The 14543-nt window shown below is 40.2% G+C and overlaps 1 protein-coding gene across 5 annotated transcripts in view; it reads left to right on the top strand.

Annotated features, from left to right (window-relative positions):
* Positions 1-14543, top strand: part of LOC111159580 (C2 calcium dependent domain containing 3) — a 153319-nt gene that overhangs the window by 87495 nt on the left and 51281 nt on the right. For all 5 annotated transcript variants that reach the window (XM_022522112.1, XM_022522115.1, XM_022522111.1 and 2 more), the window contains exons 23-24: positions 3952-4554; positions 7380-7712. In XM_022522112.1, coding sequence (XP_022377820.1) covers positions 3952-4554; positions 7380-7712 — 936 coding nt within the window. The remainder of the gene's footprint in view (positions 1-3951; positions 4555-7379; positions 7713-14543) is intronic.

The raw sequence follows: 14543 nt of genomic DNA, 5'->3' as shown, positions 1-14543 counted from the left end.
AGGAAGCAGGCTCCCTGCTGAGCAGAGAGCCCGATGTGGGGCTCGATCCCAGGACTCTGAGATCATGACCTGAGCCGAAGGCAGAGGCCTTAACCCACTGAGCCACCCAGGTGCCCTGACCCTTTTTTTTTTTTTTTAAAGATTCTATTTAGTTATTTGACAGAGATCACAAGTAGGCAGAAAGGCAGGCAGAGAGAGAGGAAGAGAATCAGGCTCCCTGCTGAGCAGAGAGCCTGATGCAGGGCTCGATCCCAGGACCCCGGGATCATGACCTGAGCCGAAGGCAGAAGCTTTAACCCACTGAGTCACCCAGGCGCCCCTTGAATACTAACCCTTTATCAGATATGTCATTTTGCAAATGTCTTCTTCCATTTAGTAGGTTGCCTTTTAGTTTTGTTGATTGTTTCTTTCACTGTTCTGAAGCTTTTTATTTTGATATAGTTCCAGTAGTTTATTTTTGCTTTTATTTCCCTTCCTTCCGTGGATATACCTAGAAAAAAGTTGCTATAACTGATGTGAAAGAAGTTACTGCCTGTGTTCTCTTCTAGGATTTTTATGGTTTCAGGTCTCATACTTAGGTCTTTAGTCCATTTTGAATTTATTGTTGTGTATGGTTTAAGAAAGTGTGATCCAGTTTCATTCTTTTGCATATTACTGTCCAGTTTTTCCAACACCATTTGCTGAGTGGTGTCTTTTTCCCATTGGATATTGTTTCCTGCTTTTTCAAAGATTAATTGATGTTATAATTGTGAGTTTATATCTGGGTTTTCTATTTTGTTCTATTGACCTATGTGACTGTTTTTGTGCCAGTATCATACTGTTTTGATTACTACAGCTTCGTAGTATAACTTGAGGTCCAGAATTATGCCTCCAATTTTGCCTTTCTTTTTCAAGATTTCTTTGGCTATTTGGGGTCTTTTTTGGTTCCATACAAATTTTAGGATTGTTTATTCAAGTTCTGTAAAAAAGGCTATTGGTATTTTGATAGGGATTGCTTTAAATGTTTAGATCTTTGAGTAGTATAGACATTTTAACATTATTTTTTCAGTCCATGAGCATGGAATGTCTTTCCATATCTTTGTGTTGTCTTCAATTTCTTTCATCAATATTTTATAGTTTTCAGAGTATAAGTCTTTTAACTCTTTAGTTCGGTTTATTCCTAGGTATCTTGTTATTTTGGTGCAGTTACAAATAGGATTATTTCCTTAATTTCACTTTTTGCTGCTTCATTATTGGTGTATTTATTCAACAGGGGCGAATGGGTGGTTCAGTTGATTAAGCATCCAGTCTTGATCTCAGCCCAGGTCTTGATCCTAGAGTCGTGAGTTCAAGCCCTGCATTGGTCTACTGAAAGGAAGAGAAGGGAAGGAAGGAAAGAAGGGAGGGAGGAAAAGAAAGCAAGCAAGCAGGGAGGGAGGGAGGAGAAAGATGTATCAGATTTCTGTATCTTGATTTTGTATCCTGCAACTTTACTGAATTTGTTTATCAGTTCTATAAGATTTTTGATGGAATCTTTAGGGTTTTCTATATACAGTATCATATCATCTGCAAATAGTGAAAATTTCACTTCTTCCATACCAATTTGGATGCCTTTTATTTCTTTTGTTGTATGCTTGCCAATTTTATTTATTTTTTTCCAAGAAACCAGCTCCTGGTTTCGTTGGTCTGTTCTATTACATTTTTAGTTTCTTTATCATTTATTTCTGCTCTAATCTTTATTATTTCCTTCCTTCTACTAGTTTTAGGTTTTGTTGTTCTTTTTCTAGATTAGGTGTAAGGTTAAGTTGTTTATTTGAGATTTTTCTTGCTTCTTGAGGTGGACCTCTGTTGCTATAAACTTCCCTCTTAGAACTTCTTTTGCTGCATCCCAAAGATTTTGGACCATTGTGTTTTCATTTTCATTTGTTTCCATCTACTTTTGTTTCTTCTTTTATTTCCTAGTTGACCCAGTCATTGTTCAGTAGCATATTATTTAACCTCCGTGTATTTGTGTTCTTCCCAGATTTTTTCTTGTGGTTGACTTCCTAGTTTCATAGCATTGTGGTCGAAAAGATGCATGGTATGACTTTGATCTTCCTTAATTTGTTGAGGCTTGTTTTCTGGTCTACTGTATAATCTGTTCTGAAGAATGTTCTATGTGTACTTGAAAAGAATGTGTATTCAGATGTTTTAGGATGGAATGTTCTGAATATATCTGTTAAATCCATCTGTTCCAGTGGGTCATTCAAAGCCATTGTTTCCTTATTGATTTTCTGTTTAGATGATCTACCTCTTGATGTAAGTAGGATGTTAAAGTCTGCTAATGTTATTGTATTGTTATCGATTAGTTCCTTTATGTTTGTTTTTAACTGTTTCATGTATTTGGGTGTTCCTATGTTGGGTACATAAATATTTATAATTGTTATATCTTCTTGTTGGATTGTCCCCTTTGTTAATATACACTGTCCTTCTTTGTCTCTTTTTACAGTTTGTTTTAAAGTCTGTTTTGTCCAATATCAGTATTGCTACTCTGGCTTCCTTTTGGCATCCATTTGCATGATAGATTTTTCTCCATCCCCTCATTTTCAATCGCAGGTGTCTTTAAGTTTAAAATGAGTCTCTTGTAAGCAGCATGTAAATGAGTCTTGTTTTTTACCCATTCTCTTACTCAATGTCTTTTGATTGGAGCATTTAGTCAATTTATGATAGATAATATTTATTGTCATTTTATTACTTGTTTTTGGTTGTTTCTGAAAATTTTCTCTGATCCTTTCATGGCCTGCTGATATATTTGGATTTCTTTCTCTTTATACCTTACATATTTATTAGTGGTTTTGATATATGGTTACCATTAGGTTAGCATATAACCTCCCCATTATGTGTTCCAGGTGCTCTTCAGATTGCTCTTCCTAGACTGTATGTTCTCAGGCTGTTTGCCTCAGGCTGCTCCTCTCCAAGAGCAGCCCTAATGCCCTCCAGGCTCTATCAGAGCCAAGCATGCTAATTTAAAACTCCAGGCTTTAAGCCCCACTTGTTGCAGAAACTCATGAAATTCAGTCCCTCTCACTTTCCAAGCCATTTGCTATGGGAATTTGTTTTCCCGTGAGCTCCTCTGTGTGCTAGTGTGTCTCTTGCCCTTCTCTGTGGCCATGACTCCCTCCCCACTGCAACAGCCACAATCCATTTCTCTCTTTGATGAGTCCTCATCTCAACCTTTAGTTGTGGGGTTTGTTCTGCCAGTTTTCAGGTCAATTGCTGGGGTTCTTGGAATGATTTGATAGTTATCTAGTTAATATTTGTGGGACAAGGTAGAGCCTAGGGTCCTCCTACTCAGCCTCCATCTTTCAACCCCTCCATTTCACATTTTTTTATAGCACTTCTCTTTTCAAACTCTTCCAAAACCATTACCTCATTTGATGATTATAACAATTTTGTCTGGTGGGCAAGATTAGCACCAGTTTTCCTATTTGTTAGGTAAGGAAACCAAGGTTGAATGAAATTAATGACTTACCTAGACTGAACTGCTGGTTTGGGCTTGAGCCTAGGAGAGAATTCAGGTCTTCCAATTCCTAGGCTTTGTTCTTCCACCTGATCTCCTAGTCTTTCAGTAGTCAGGGAAAACAAACTCCTGTGTTCTGTGGGTATATATATATATATATATATATTTTTTTTTTTTTTAAGACTTTATTTATTTGACAGAGAGAGACCACAAGTAGGCAGAGGCAGGCAGAGAGAGAGAGGGGAAGCACGCTCCCTGCCAAGCAAAGAGCCCAATGCAGGACTCGATCCCAGGACCCTGAGATCGTGACCTGAGCTGAAGGCAGAGTTTTAACCCACTGAGCCACACAGGCACCCCGGGTATATGTTTTCTGTTCTGTCTTTGGCCAGAGTGATGGTGGATCTGGAGTAGGAAGTGGGTAAATCGTTTTATTCTTAAAACACTAATTGAAAGTCTTACTTGTTTTCCATAAGGGATCACAGGATGGTATCCTATCATTTTGCCAGAGGATGGGGCCCTGCCTCATGGTTTGGAGCTCATGCAGAAGATTGTGGGTGGCCTGGAGCTTTCAGTTTCCTTCACGCATCCTGGTGATAGAGAGCGGGTATTGGAAGCTGCTGAGCTATTGGGCTGGAACTTTGAGAATAATCTGAAGAATCTTGTCAAGATGAATGAAGAGGAGCCAGCCACTGTCACCATATCCACCCCAAGGCTCTGGCTGCCCATCCATTGTGTGCTTCTTGCTGGCCAGACCCACATTCATAAGAACACATACTGCTACCTCCGCTATAAGCTGTATGATCATGAGGCCTTCTGGACCCCTCTCAAGAAGCCTAAGGAATCTACAAACAAAAAACAGGTCATGGTTACTTTCAAGGCATCCAGAAGAGCCGAAGTCACTAGAGGCCCATCACTCCTTTGGTATTTCAGGGAAGAGAGGTTAGAGATCCAAGTGTGGCGGGCTTATGGCAATGACAGTGTGGAGAGGCCCCACCAGACGGACAGCTGGATTGGCTCAGCCTATGTGGACCTGGCCAGACTTGGAGAGAGGTCAGCAAGAACATTAACAGTCAGTGGTAAGTGAGGAACCGGCCTCAGCTCTTGTGGTTTCAGCACCTGCTTTGTGACAAGCGCTATGTGATAAGCTCCCTCAGACATTATTTTATTTGATCCTCCTAGCAGTGCTGGGAGATAGATATCAGACCTATCTTATAGTCATGTAAATGGAGTCTCAAAGAGGTTAGATTACTACCCAGGCTCACAGCTAGCAAGTGTTTTCTTCTAGTATTGTATGCTGAAAGATTAGTAATAATTTAGTAATGCTTCCTATAACTAAAGAATTTTCAAAAGGAAAGAGCACCACTGGCGGCTTAAAAGAGGGCATTGCCTCATGACAGTATATCTTGGTAGGGTCACCACAGATCTGAGAAGTGGCTCTGAACTTTGTAGCTTTAGAATGCAGTCAAATTTAGCAGATTTTTGCACCTAACGTAGTGCCTAGAATATTGTACTCAATTTGTGTAAAATAAAAATGGGTGAATTGGGGGGGGCCACTATCTTTAAACTCATGTATAAGAGCCTCTATGATAATCTAGAATGCTAATTTTTAAAATACACTGAAAAACATAGCTGCTGGTGAGACTAGGATATCCTCTCTCTCTGGTCAGCACATCTTGAAATCATAAAATGTACAAAGTAATAAATTGGTTCACAAGGCAGAAAGGAAAAAGGTAACATTTTGCAAGCAGCATTATGTGCTAGATGCTTTCTTTTAAACTTTTGTTCATTACTTGATTCATATACTTGGCTCTGGGAATTCAGAGATGAGTAAGAGATAGTCAATGGGAGAATAGAGTAGTAAATAAACAATTACAGTGAACCATAAGAACTATGAAAAGGTATCCTCAGTGGTATTGTGGAGCACAGGGATGCAACATCTCTTTGGTTCAAGGATGACATCTCAGTGGAAATGATCCTTGACCTGAGTTTCAGAGGATTTAGGAATAAGCCATGAAAAGGCAAAGAATGATATTCTAAACAGGAGAACAGCCTGTGAAGGTACAGAGGCATGAGGCTGGTTCATACCTTTTAGGCACTGTAAGTAATTTGGTACTGCTGGATCATAAGATATATAGGATGGAAGATGATAAGGAGATGAAGTTAGAAAGGCAGACAAGAGTACTGGACTTCTATCTGAGAGCTATGGAAAGCTATTCTAATGGGGTCTGAATAGAAGAGTGATAGTTTTGCATTTTAGAAGACTCCATCTAGTAACTATAATGCAGAATGAATTGAAGATAACCAGACTAGATTCTTTATAAACATGATATTTATTCATTAGGATATTCCTTGTAAGATTGGTTGTTATTTCATCCACTATACAACTAAAGAAACTGAGTCACAACCCTGTGTAGCTCTGTTAGCCTTGTGCTCTGACCCTGTTGCACAGATGGCCCAAGCTAAGTAAGAACTACGTATTTGGGTGATCATCCCAGATTCTCTGGTTCTTTCTGGACCCAGCAGGTGTAATTCTGTCTCCGTTGAACACCTCATTAGATTCCATGTGCCCTATTTTGTCTGGCGAGCCTAGAGTCACTTCAGAGAGCCTGCAGAAAACATCTTTGAAGTAAGCACAGCTCACTTGAACTAAAGTTCATAAAGACAGACTTTTAACTTCATTCTGCTGAAGAAAGTAGGTTTGGAACACTAAATAAAGATTTAAAGATCAGAACTCAAGCAGAAATACTTCTTTTTATTGACTGATACAAAGGAAATATTTAAGTTTTACGATTATGCATTTCTCTCCTACTTCTCCACCTCCCATCACTCTAAGCTCTTTATCTTCTTGTAAATGGGTTTTGTACAAGGTGTGGTATTGGATGTACTGATTGAATGACCCAAGCATCCATTCAGTCATCCACCCAACTGTCCTTCCAAGTAGCTGTTGAGTTTCTTGAGGATAAGGCTTTAGCTGTGTTGCTTTTGGATGTCTTGCCTCCTATTGGCCTTACTTTCTGCTTGTAATAATGATGATAATTCACACATTGCATCACAAAAAAAGAGATTACCTAAAAAACTGACAAAGACAGGGAAAGTTGCATGTTACTGCTTCCTGTGAATCAGTTAACTCCATTTTCCTGAATTGAAATGAGCCTAATGAACCAAACTTTGAGATTCTGAAAGAATTCTCAGTGCCGTCTGCTATATAATGAAATCTCATTTTAATATCCAGGAAGCTTATAAGTTCATATCCCTGAGATTAAATCTGCCACTTTGGAGAAATCACCTTGTTTGGTTACCTAACTCCTCAGATCCTGGCACATGAGAAACAGTCAACAAACAGGAATTCCCCTATTTTTCCTTCTTGCCTCCTTTGCTGAAGCCCCCTACTTCATTTCCAGATGATCTTCAGGGCTACTGCCAGACATATTTAGTTGCTGAAACAGGCTAAGTTGAGCACCAGGACAGCTTCCTAAGAAGAAGACCTTAGGAGAAAGCCTATAGACAAGAGCCAGAAGGACATGTGACAGAGAGGACAGGCCACTCCTGCTTTAATAATAATCTTACTTTCAGAAGGTATGAGAAGTCATCTAAGTCATCTCACCCCAGCTCGTGAATCTCTTCCACAGCAACTCTGCCTGGTAGTCATTTGGCTTTGGCTTCAAATCTGAACTTGCACTACTTTCCATTAATGGAGATAATGTGCATATTGGGGAGAAGGGAGTAAACATTTTCACACCGTATACTGACTTAACAGTTTCTTTTACAAATTGGTATATTGGGGCCTATAGGCCTGTTGAAGGAGAGAGGACCACAAGCACTCTCAGTGAATCATTTCCAAGGTTAGAGAGTGTTGTTGGTTCCTGCTTGCTTGGGCTTATCCTCCTTCATCCTCTTGCAGGTGTGTATCCTCTGTTTGGACGAAATGCTTCCAACCTCTCAGGAGCTGCCTTACGAGTTCATGTGGTTCTTTCCTCTCCTTCTCCACACCCCGGGCCTGCTCCTGAGCTGGATTCTGTGGACTGCAGCAGCCACAGTGAGTCCGAGCAGTTCCCCAGAAGGAATGAGATTCAGCTCTCTCCATCACCTGCCCGCCAGAAGTCTCCTGCCTCCACCCAGGTCCCTTGCAACACCACAAAGGAAGTCTGCCCAGCCCAGGAGAGCCCTGCCACATTGGATGGAACTTTTGCAGTCAGTATCCTGGTAGAAAGAGCGATGCATTTGAGCTTAAAAGGTACGTATGAGCTTAAAAGGTATGAGCTTAAAAGGATCATGTATCTGACTCCTTAGATTATGGTCCTGGCTTCATAAATCTTGGAAATCATGACAGAATCTGCAACAACATCTTAATCGATAATTATATTTCTCAAGCCTAAAAGTTTAAGCAATATGAAAGCCTTTCTGAACTTAAGTGGACATTGCCAGTTATATATTAACTTCGCATATCATAAGTTCCCCAGTCCAGAAACCTGAGTATCAACTTAATTACTTCTCTTTTCCTTTATCCACCATCATATCAAGCTTAGGTACTTCTCTTTTCCTTATCCACCATCATATCATCAATTTCATTAAATTGTTGTATCTCTTAAATTTCTCTCAGGACTCTTTTTCTCCTTTCCATTGCTACCAACTTGGACCATCTTCATTATGTACCTGGGAACAAGAGTTCTTAACACTGCATCCCTAAACCCCAAAGGACCTAAGAATAAAAAGCCAAGATGGTGAACTTGGATAGGAAAATAATCACATCTGGATTTTATTAACCTCTAACTAAAACATTTCCTACAGTTGTGATCATAAACACTAGACCCTAGTAATATTAACAGTACCTGTCTGTGATGTTGTCAGCAATAGAAATCACAGGTATTTTCCTGTCACATTGTAGTTCTTGCAGATATCTTTTTATACCTATCATTACTTCAAAATTATAGTAGTTGGGGGAAGGAGTCAAGATGGCGGAGAAGTAGCAGGCTGAGACTACTTCAGGTAGCGGGAGATCAGCTAGATAGCTTATCTAAAGATTGCAAACACCTACAAATCCAACGGGAGATCGAAGAGAAGAATAACAGCAACTCTAGAAACAGAAAATCAACCACTTTCTGAAAGGTAGGACTGGCGGAGAAGTGAATCCAAAGCGACGGGAAGATAGACCGCGGGGGGAGGGGCTGGCTCCCGGCAAGCGGCGGAGCAACAGAGCACAAAATTGGGACTTTTAAAAGTCCGTTCCGCTGAGGGACATTGCTTCAGAGGCTTAACCGGGGTGAAGCCCACGCGGGGTCAGCGTGGCCTCAGGTCCCGCAGGGTCACAGAAGGATCGGGGGTGTCTGAGTGTCGCAGAGCTTACAGGTATTAAAACGGGGAAGCTGGCTACAGAGACAGAGCTGAGGAGTAAGCTCTAACCTCGGGGTTACCTTGAACCGGTCGCAGGCTCGGTCAGCTCGGAGCGTGGCCGGAGGCCAGGGTGACGGGAGTAATTGGGCGCTGTTCGCTGAGGGCACACTGAGGAGTGGGACCCCAGGCTCTCGGCTCCTCTGGGCCGGAGACCGGGAGGCCGCCATCTTCATTCCCGCCCTCCGGAACTCTACGGACAGCGCTCAGGGAACAAAAGCTCCCGAAAGCAAACCCGATCGGATTACTCAGACCGGCCCAGGTAAGGGCGGTGCAACTCCGCCTGGGGCAAAGACACTTGAAAATCACTACAACAGGTCCCTCCCCCAGAAGAGCAACAAGAAACCCAGCCAGGACCAAGTTTACCTACCAAGGAGTGCAGTTTCATTACCAAGGAGAGCAGCGGAATTCCAGAGGAGGAGAAAGCAAAGCACGGAACTCATGGCTTTCTCCCCGTGATTCTTTAGCCTTGCAGTTAATTTTTTTTTCTTTCTCAATTTTTTTTCTTATGCTAAATTTTTTTAACTTTTACCCTTTTCTTTTTTAACGTTTTTTAACTAGTTTATCTAATATATATATATTTTTTTCCTTCTTTATTGGTTTTCTTTTTTGAATTTTTTTTTTTTTTTTTTCTTTCTAAACCTCTTTTTATCCCCTTTCTCCCCCCTCACGATTTGGGATCTCTTCTGATTTGGCTAAAGCATATTTTCCTGGGGTTGTTGCCACCCTTTTAGTATTTTACTTGCTCCTTCATATACACTTATCTGGACAAAATGACAAGGCGGAAAAATTCACCACAAAAAAAAGAACAAGAGGCAGTACCAAAGGCTAGGGACCTAATCAATACAGACATTGGTAATATGTCAGATCTAGAGTTCAGAATGACGATTCTCAAGGTTCTAGCCGGGCTCGAAAAAGGCATGGAAGATATTAAAGCAACCCTCTCGGGAGATATAAAAGCCCTTTCTGGAGAAATAAAAGAACTAAAATCTAACCAAGTTGAAATCAAAAAAGCTATTAATGAGGTGCAATCAAAAATGGGGACTCTGACTGCTAGGATAAATGAGGCAGAAGAAAGAATTAGCGATATAGAAGACCAAATGACAGAGAATAAAGAAGCTGAGCAAAAGAGGGACAAACAGCTACTGGACCATGAGGGGAGAATTCGAGAGATAAGTGACACCATAAGACGAAACAACATTAGAATAATTGGGATTCCAGAAGAAGAGAAAACAGAGAGGGGAGCAGAAGGTATATTGGAGAGAATTTCCCCAATATGGCAAAGGGAACAAGCATCAAAATCCAGGAGGTTCAGAGAACCCCCCTCAAAATCAATAAGAATAGGTCCACACCCCGTCACCTAATAGTAAAATGTACAAGTCTTAGTGACAAAGAGAAGATCCTGAAAGCAGCCCGGGAAAAGAAGTCTGTAACGTACAACAGTAAAAATATTAGATTGGCAGCAGACTTATCCACAGAGACCTGGCAGGCCAGAAAGAGCTGGCATGATATATTCAGAGTACTAAACGAGAAAAACATGCAGCCAAGAATACTATATCCAGCTAGGCTATCATTGAAAATAGAAGGAGAGATTAAAAGCTTCCAGGACAAACAAAAACTGAAAGAATTTGCAAATACCAAACCAGCTCTACATGAACTATTGAAAGGGGTCCTCTAAGCAAAGAGAGACCCTAAAAGTAGTAGATCAGAAAGGAACAGAGACAATATACAATAACAGTCACCTTACAGGCAATACAATGGCACTAAATTCATATCTCTCAATACTTACCCTGAATGTTAATGGGCTAAATGCCCCAATCAAAAGACACAGGGTATCAGAATGGATAAAAAAACAAAACCCATCTATATGTTGCCTACAAGAAACTCATCTTAAACCCGAAGACACCTCCAGATTTAAAGTGAGGGGGTGAAAAAGAATTTACCATGCTAATGGACATCAGAAGAAAGCAGGAGTGGCAATCCTTATATCAGATCAATTAGATTTTAAGCCAAAGACTATAATAAGAGATGAGGAAGGACACTATATCATACTCAAAGGAACTGTCCAACAAGAAGATCTAACAATTTTAAATATCTATGCCCCTAACATGGGAGCAGCCAACTATATAAACCAATTAATAACAAAATCAAAGAAACATATCGACAATAATACAATAATAGTAGGGGACTTTAACACTCCCCTCACTGAAATGGACAGATCATCCAAGCAAAAGATCAATAAGGAAATAAAGGCCTTAACTGACACACTGGACCAGATGGACATCACAGATATATTCAGAACATTTCATCCCAAAGCAACAGAATACACATTCTTCTCTAGTGTACATGGAACATTCTCCAGAATAGATCACATTCTTGGTCCTAAATCAGGTCTCAACTGTTATCAAAAGATTGGGATCATTCCCTGCATATTTTCAGACCACAATGCTCTGAAGCTAGAACTCAATCACAAGAGGAAATTTGGAAAGAACCCAAATACATGGAGACTAAACAGCATTCTTCTAAAGAATGAATGGGTCAACCAGGAAATTAAAGAAGAATTGAAAAAATTCATGGAAACAAATGATAATGAAAACACAACGGTTCAAAATCTGTGGGACACAACAAAGGCAGTCCTGAGAGGAAAATATACAGCGGTACAAGCCTTTCTCAAGAAACAAGAAAGGTCTCAGGTACACAACCTAACCCTACACCTAAAGGAGCTGGAGAAAGAACAAGAAAGAAACCCTAAACCCAGCAGGAGAAGAGAAACCATAAAGATCAGAGCAGAAATCAATGAAATAGAAACCAAAAAAACAATAGAACAAATCAACGAAACTAGGAGCTGGTTCTTTGAAACAATTAATAAGATCGATAAACCCCTGGCCAGACTTATCAAAAAGAAAAGAGAAAGGACCCAAATAAATAAAATCATGAATGAAAGAGGAGAGATCACAACTAACACCAAAGAAATACAGACAATTATAGGAACATACTATGAGCAACTCTACGCCAACAAATTTGACAATCTGGAAGAAATGGATGCATTCCTAGAGAAATATAAACTACCACAACTGAACCAGGAAGAAATAGAAAGCCTCAACAGACCCATAACCAGTAAGGAGATTGAAACAGTCATCAAAAATCTCCAAACAAACAAAAGCCCAGGGCCAGACGGCTTCCCGGGGGAATTCTACCAAACATTTAAAGAAGAACTAATTCCTATTGTCCTGAAACTGTTCCAAAAAATAGAAATGGAAGGAAAACTTCCAAACTCATTTTATGAGGCCAGCATCACCTTGATCCCAAAACCAGACAAGGATCCCATCAAAAAAGAGAACTACAGACCAATATCCTTGATGAACACAGATGCAAAAATTCTCACCAAAATACTAGCCAATAGGATTCAACAGTACATTAAAAGGATTATTCACCACGACCAAGTGGGATTTATTCCAGGGCTGCAAGGTTGGTTCAACATCCGCAAATCAATCAATGTGATACAACACATTAATAAAAGAAAGAACAAGAACCATATGATACTCTCCATAGATGCTGAGAAAGCATTTGACAAAGTACAGCATCCCTTCCTGATCAAAACTCTTCAAAGTGTAGGGATAGAGGGCACATACCTCAATATTATCAAAGCCATCTATGAAAAACCCACCGCAAATATCATTCTCAATGGAGAAAAACTGAAAGCTTTTCCCCTAAGGTCAGGAACACGGCAGAGATGTCCGTTATCACCACTGCTATTCAACATAGTACTAGAAGTCCTAGCCTCAGCAATCAGACAACAAAAGGAAATTAAAGGCATCCAAATCGGCAAAGAAGAAGTCAAACTATCACTCTTCGCAGATGATATGATACTATATATGGAAAACCCAAAAGACTCCACTCCAAAACTGCTAGAACTTGTACAGGAATTCAGTAAAGTGTCAGGATATAAAATCAATGCCCAGAAATCAGTTGCATTTCTCTACACCAACAACAAGACAGAAGAAAGAGAAATTAAGGAGTCCATCCCATTTACAATTGCACCCAAAACTATAAGATACCTAGGAATAAATCTAACCAAAGAGACTAAGAATCTATACACAGAAAACTATAAAGTACTCATGAAAGAAATTGAGGAAGACACAAAGAAATGGAAAAATGTTCCATGCTCCTGGATTGGAAGAATAAATATTGTGAAAATGTCTATGCTACCTAAAGCAATCTACACATTTAATGCAATTCCTATCAAAGTACCATCCATTTTTTTCAAAGAAATGGAACAAATAATCCTAAAATTTATATGGAACCAGAAAAGACCTCGAATACCCAAAGGGATATTGAAAAAGAAAGCCAAAGTTGGTGGCATCACAATTCCGGACTTCAAGCTCTATTACAAAGCTGTCATCATCAAGACAGCATGGTACTGGCACAAAAACAGACACATAGATCAATGGAACAGAATAGAGAGCCCAGAAATAGACCCTCAACTCTATGGTCAACTCATCTTCGACAAAGCAGGAAAGAATATCCAATGGAAAAAAGACAGCCTCTTCAACAAATGGTGTTGGGAAAATTGGACAGCCACATGCAGAAAAATGAAATTGGATCATTTCCTTACACCACACACGAAAATAGACTCAAAATGGATGAAGGATGTCAATGTGAGAAAGGAATCCATCAAAATCCTGGAGGAGAACACAGGCAGCAACCTCTTCGACCTCAGCCGCAGCAACGTCTTCCTAGGAACATCGCCAAAGGCAAGGGAAGCAAGGACAAAAATGAACTATTGGGATTTTATCAAGATCAAAAGCTTTTGCACAGCAAAGGAAACAGTTAACAAAACCAAAAGACAACTGACAGAATGGGAGAAGATATTTGCAAACGACATAGCGGATAAAGGGCTAGTGTCCAAAATCTATAAAGGACTTAGCAAACTCAATACCCAAAGAACAAATAATCCAATCAAGAAATGGGCAGAGGACATGAACAGACATTTCTGCAAAGAAGACATCCAGATGGCCAACAGACACATGAAAAAGTGCTCCGCATCACTCGGCATCAGGGAAATACAAATCAAAACCACAATGAGATATCACCTCACACCAGTCAGAATGGCTAAAATTAACAAGTCAGGAGATGACAGATGCTGGCGAGGATGTGGAGAAAGGGGAACCCTCCTACCCTGTTGGTGGGAATGCAAGCTGGTGCAACCACTCTGGAAAACAGCATGGAGGTTCCTCAAAATGTTGAAAATAGAACTACCCTATGACCCAGCAATTGCACTGCTGGGTATTTACCCTAAAGATACAAACGCAGTGATCCGAAGGGGCACGTGCACCCGAATGTTTATAGCAGCAATGTCTACAATAGCCAAAGTATGGAAAGAACCTAGATGTCCATCAACAGACGAATGGATAAAGAAGATGTGGTATATATACACAATGGAATACTATGCAGCCATTAAAAGAAATGAAATCTTGCCATTTGCGACGACGTGGATGGAACTAGAGGCTATCATGCTTAGCAAAATAAGTCAATCGGAGAAAGACAACTATCATATGATCTCCCTGATATGAGGGAGAGGAGATGCAACATAGGGGGTTAAGGGGGTAGGAGAAGAGTAAATGAAACAAGTTGGGATTGGGAGGGAGACAAACTATAAGTGACTCTTAATCTCACA

The sequence above is a fragment of the Enhydra lutris genome, unplaced genomic scaffold (assembly GCF_002288905.1).
Source record: "Enhydra lutris kenyoni isolate GAN:26980312 unplaced genomic scaffold, ASM228890v2 scaffoldscaffold68, whole genome shotgun sequence".
NCBI lineage: Eukaryota > Metazoa > Chordata > Mammalia > Carnivora > Mustelidae > Enhydra > Enhydra lutris.
The sequence above is the reverse complement of the archived record's forward strand: the minus strand, read 5'-3'. Positions and strand labels throughout refer to the sequence as shown.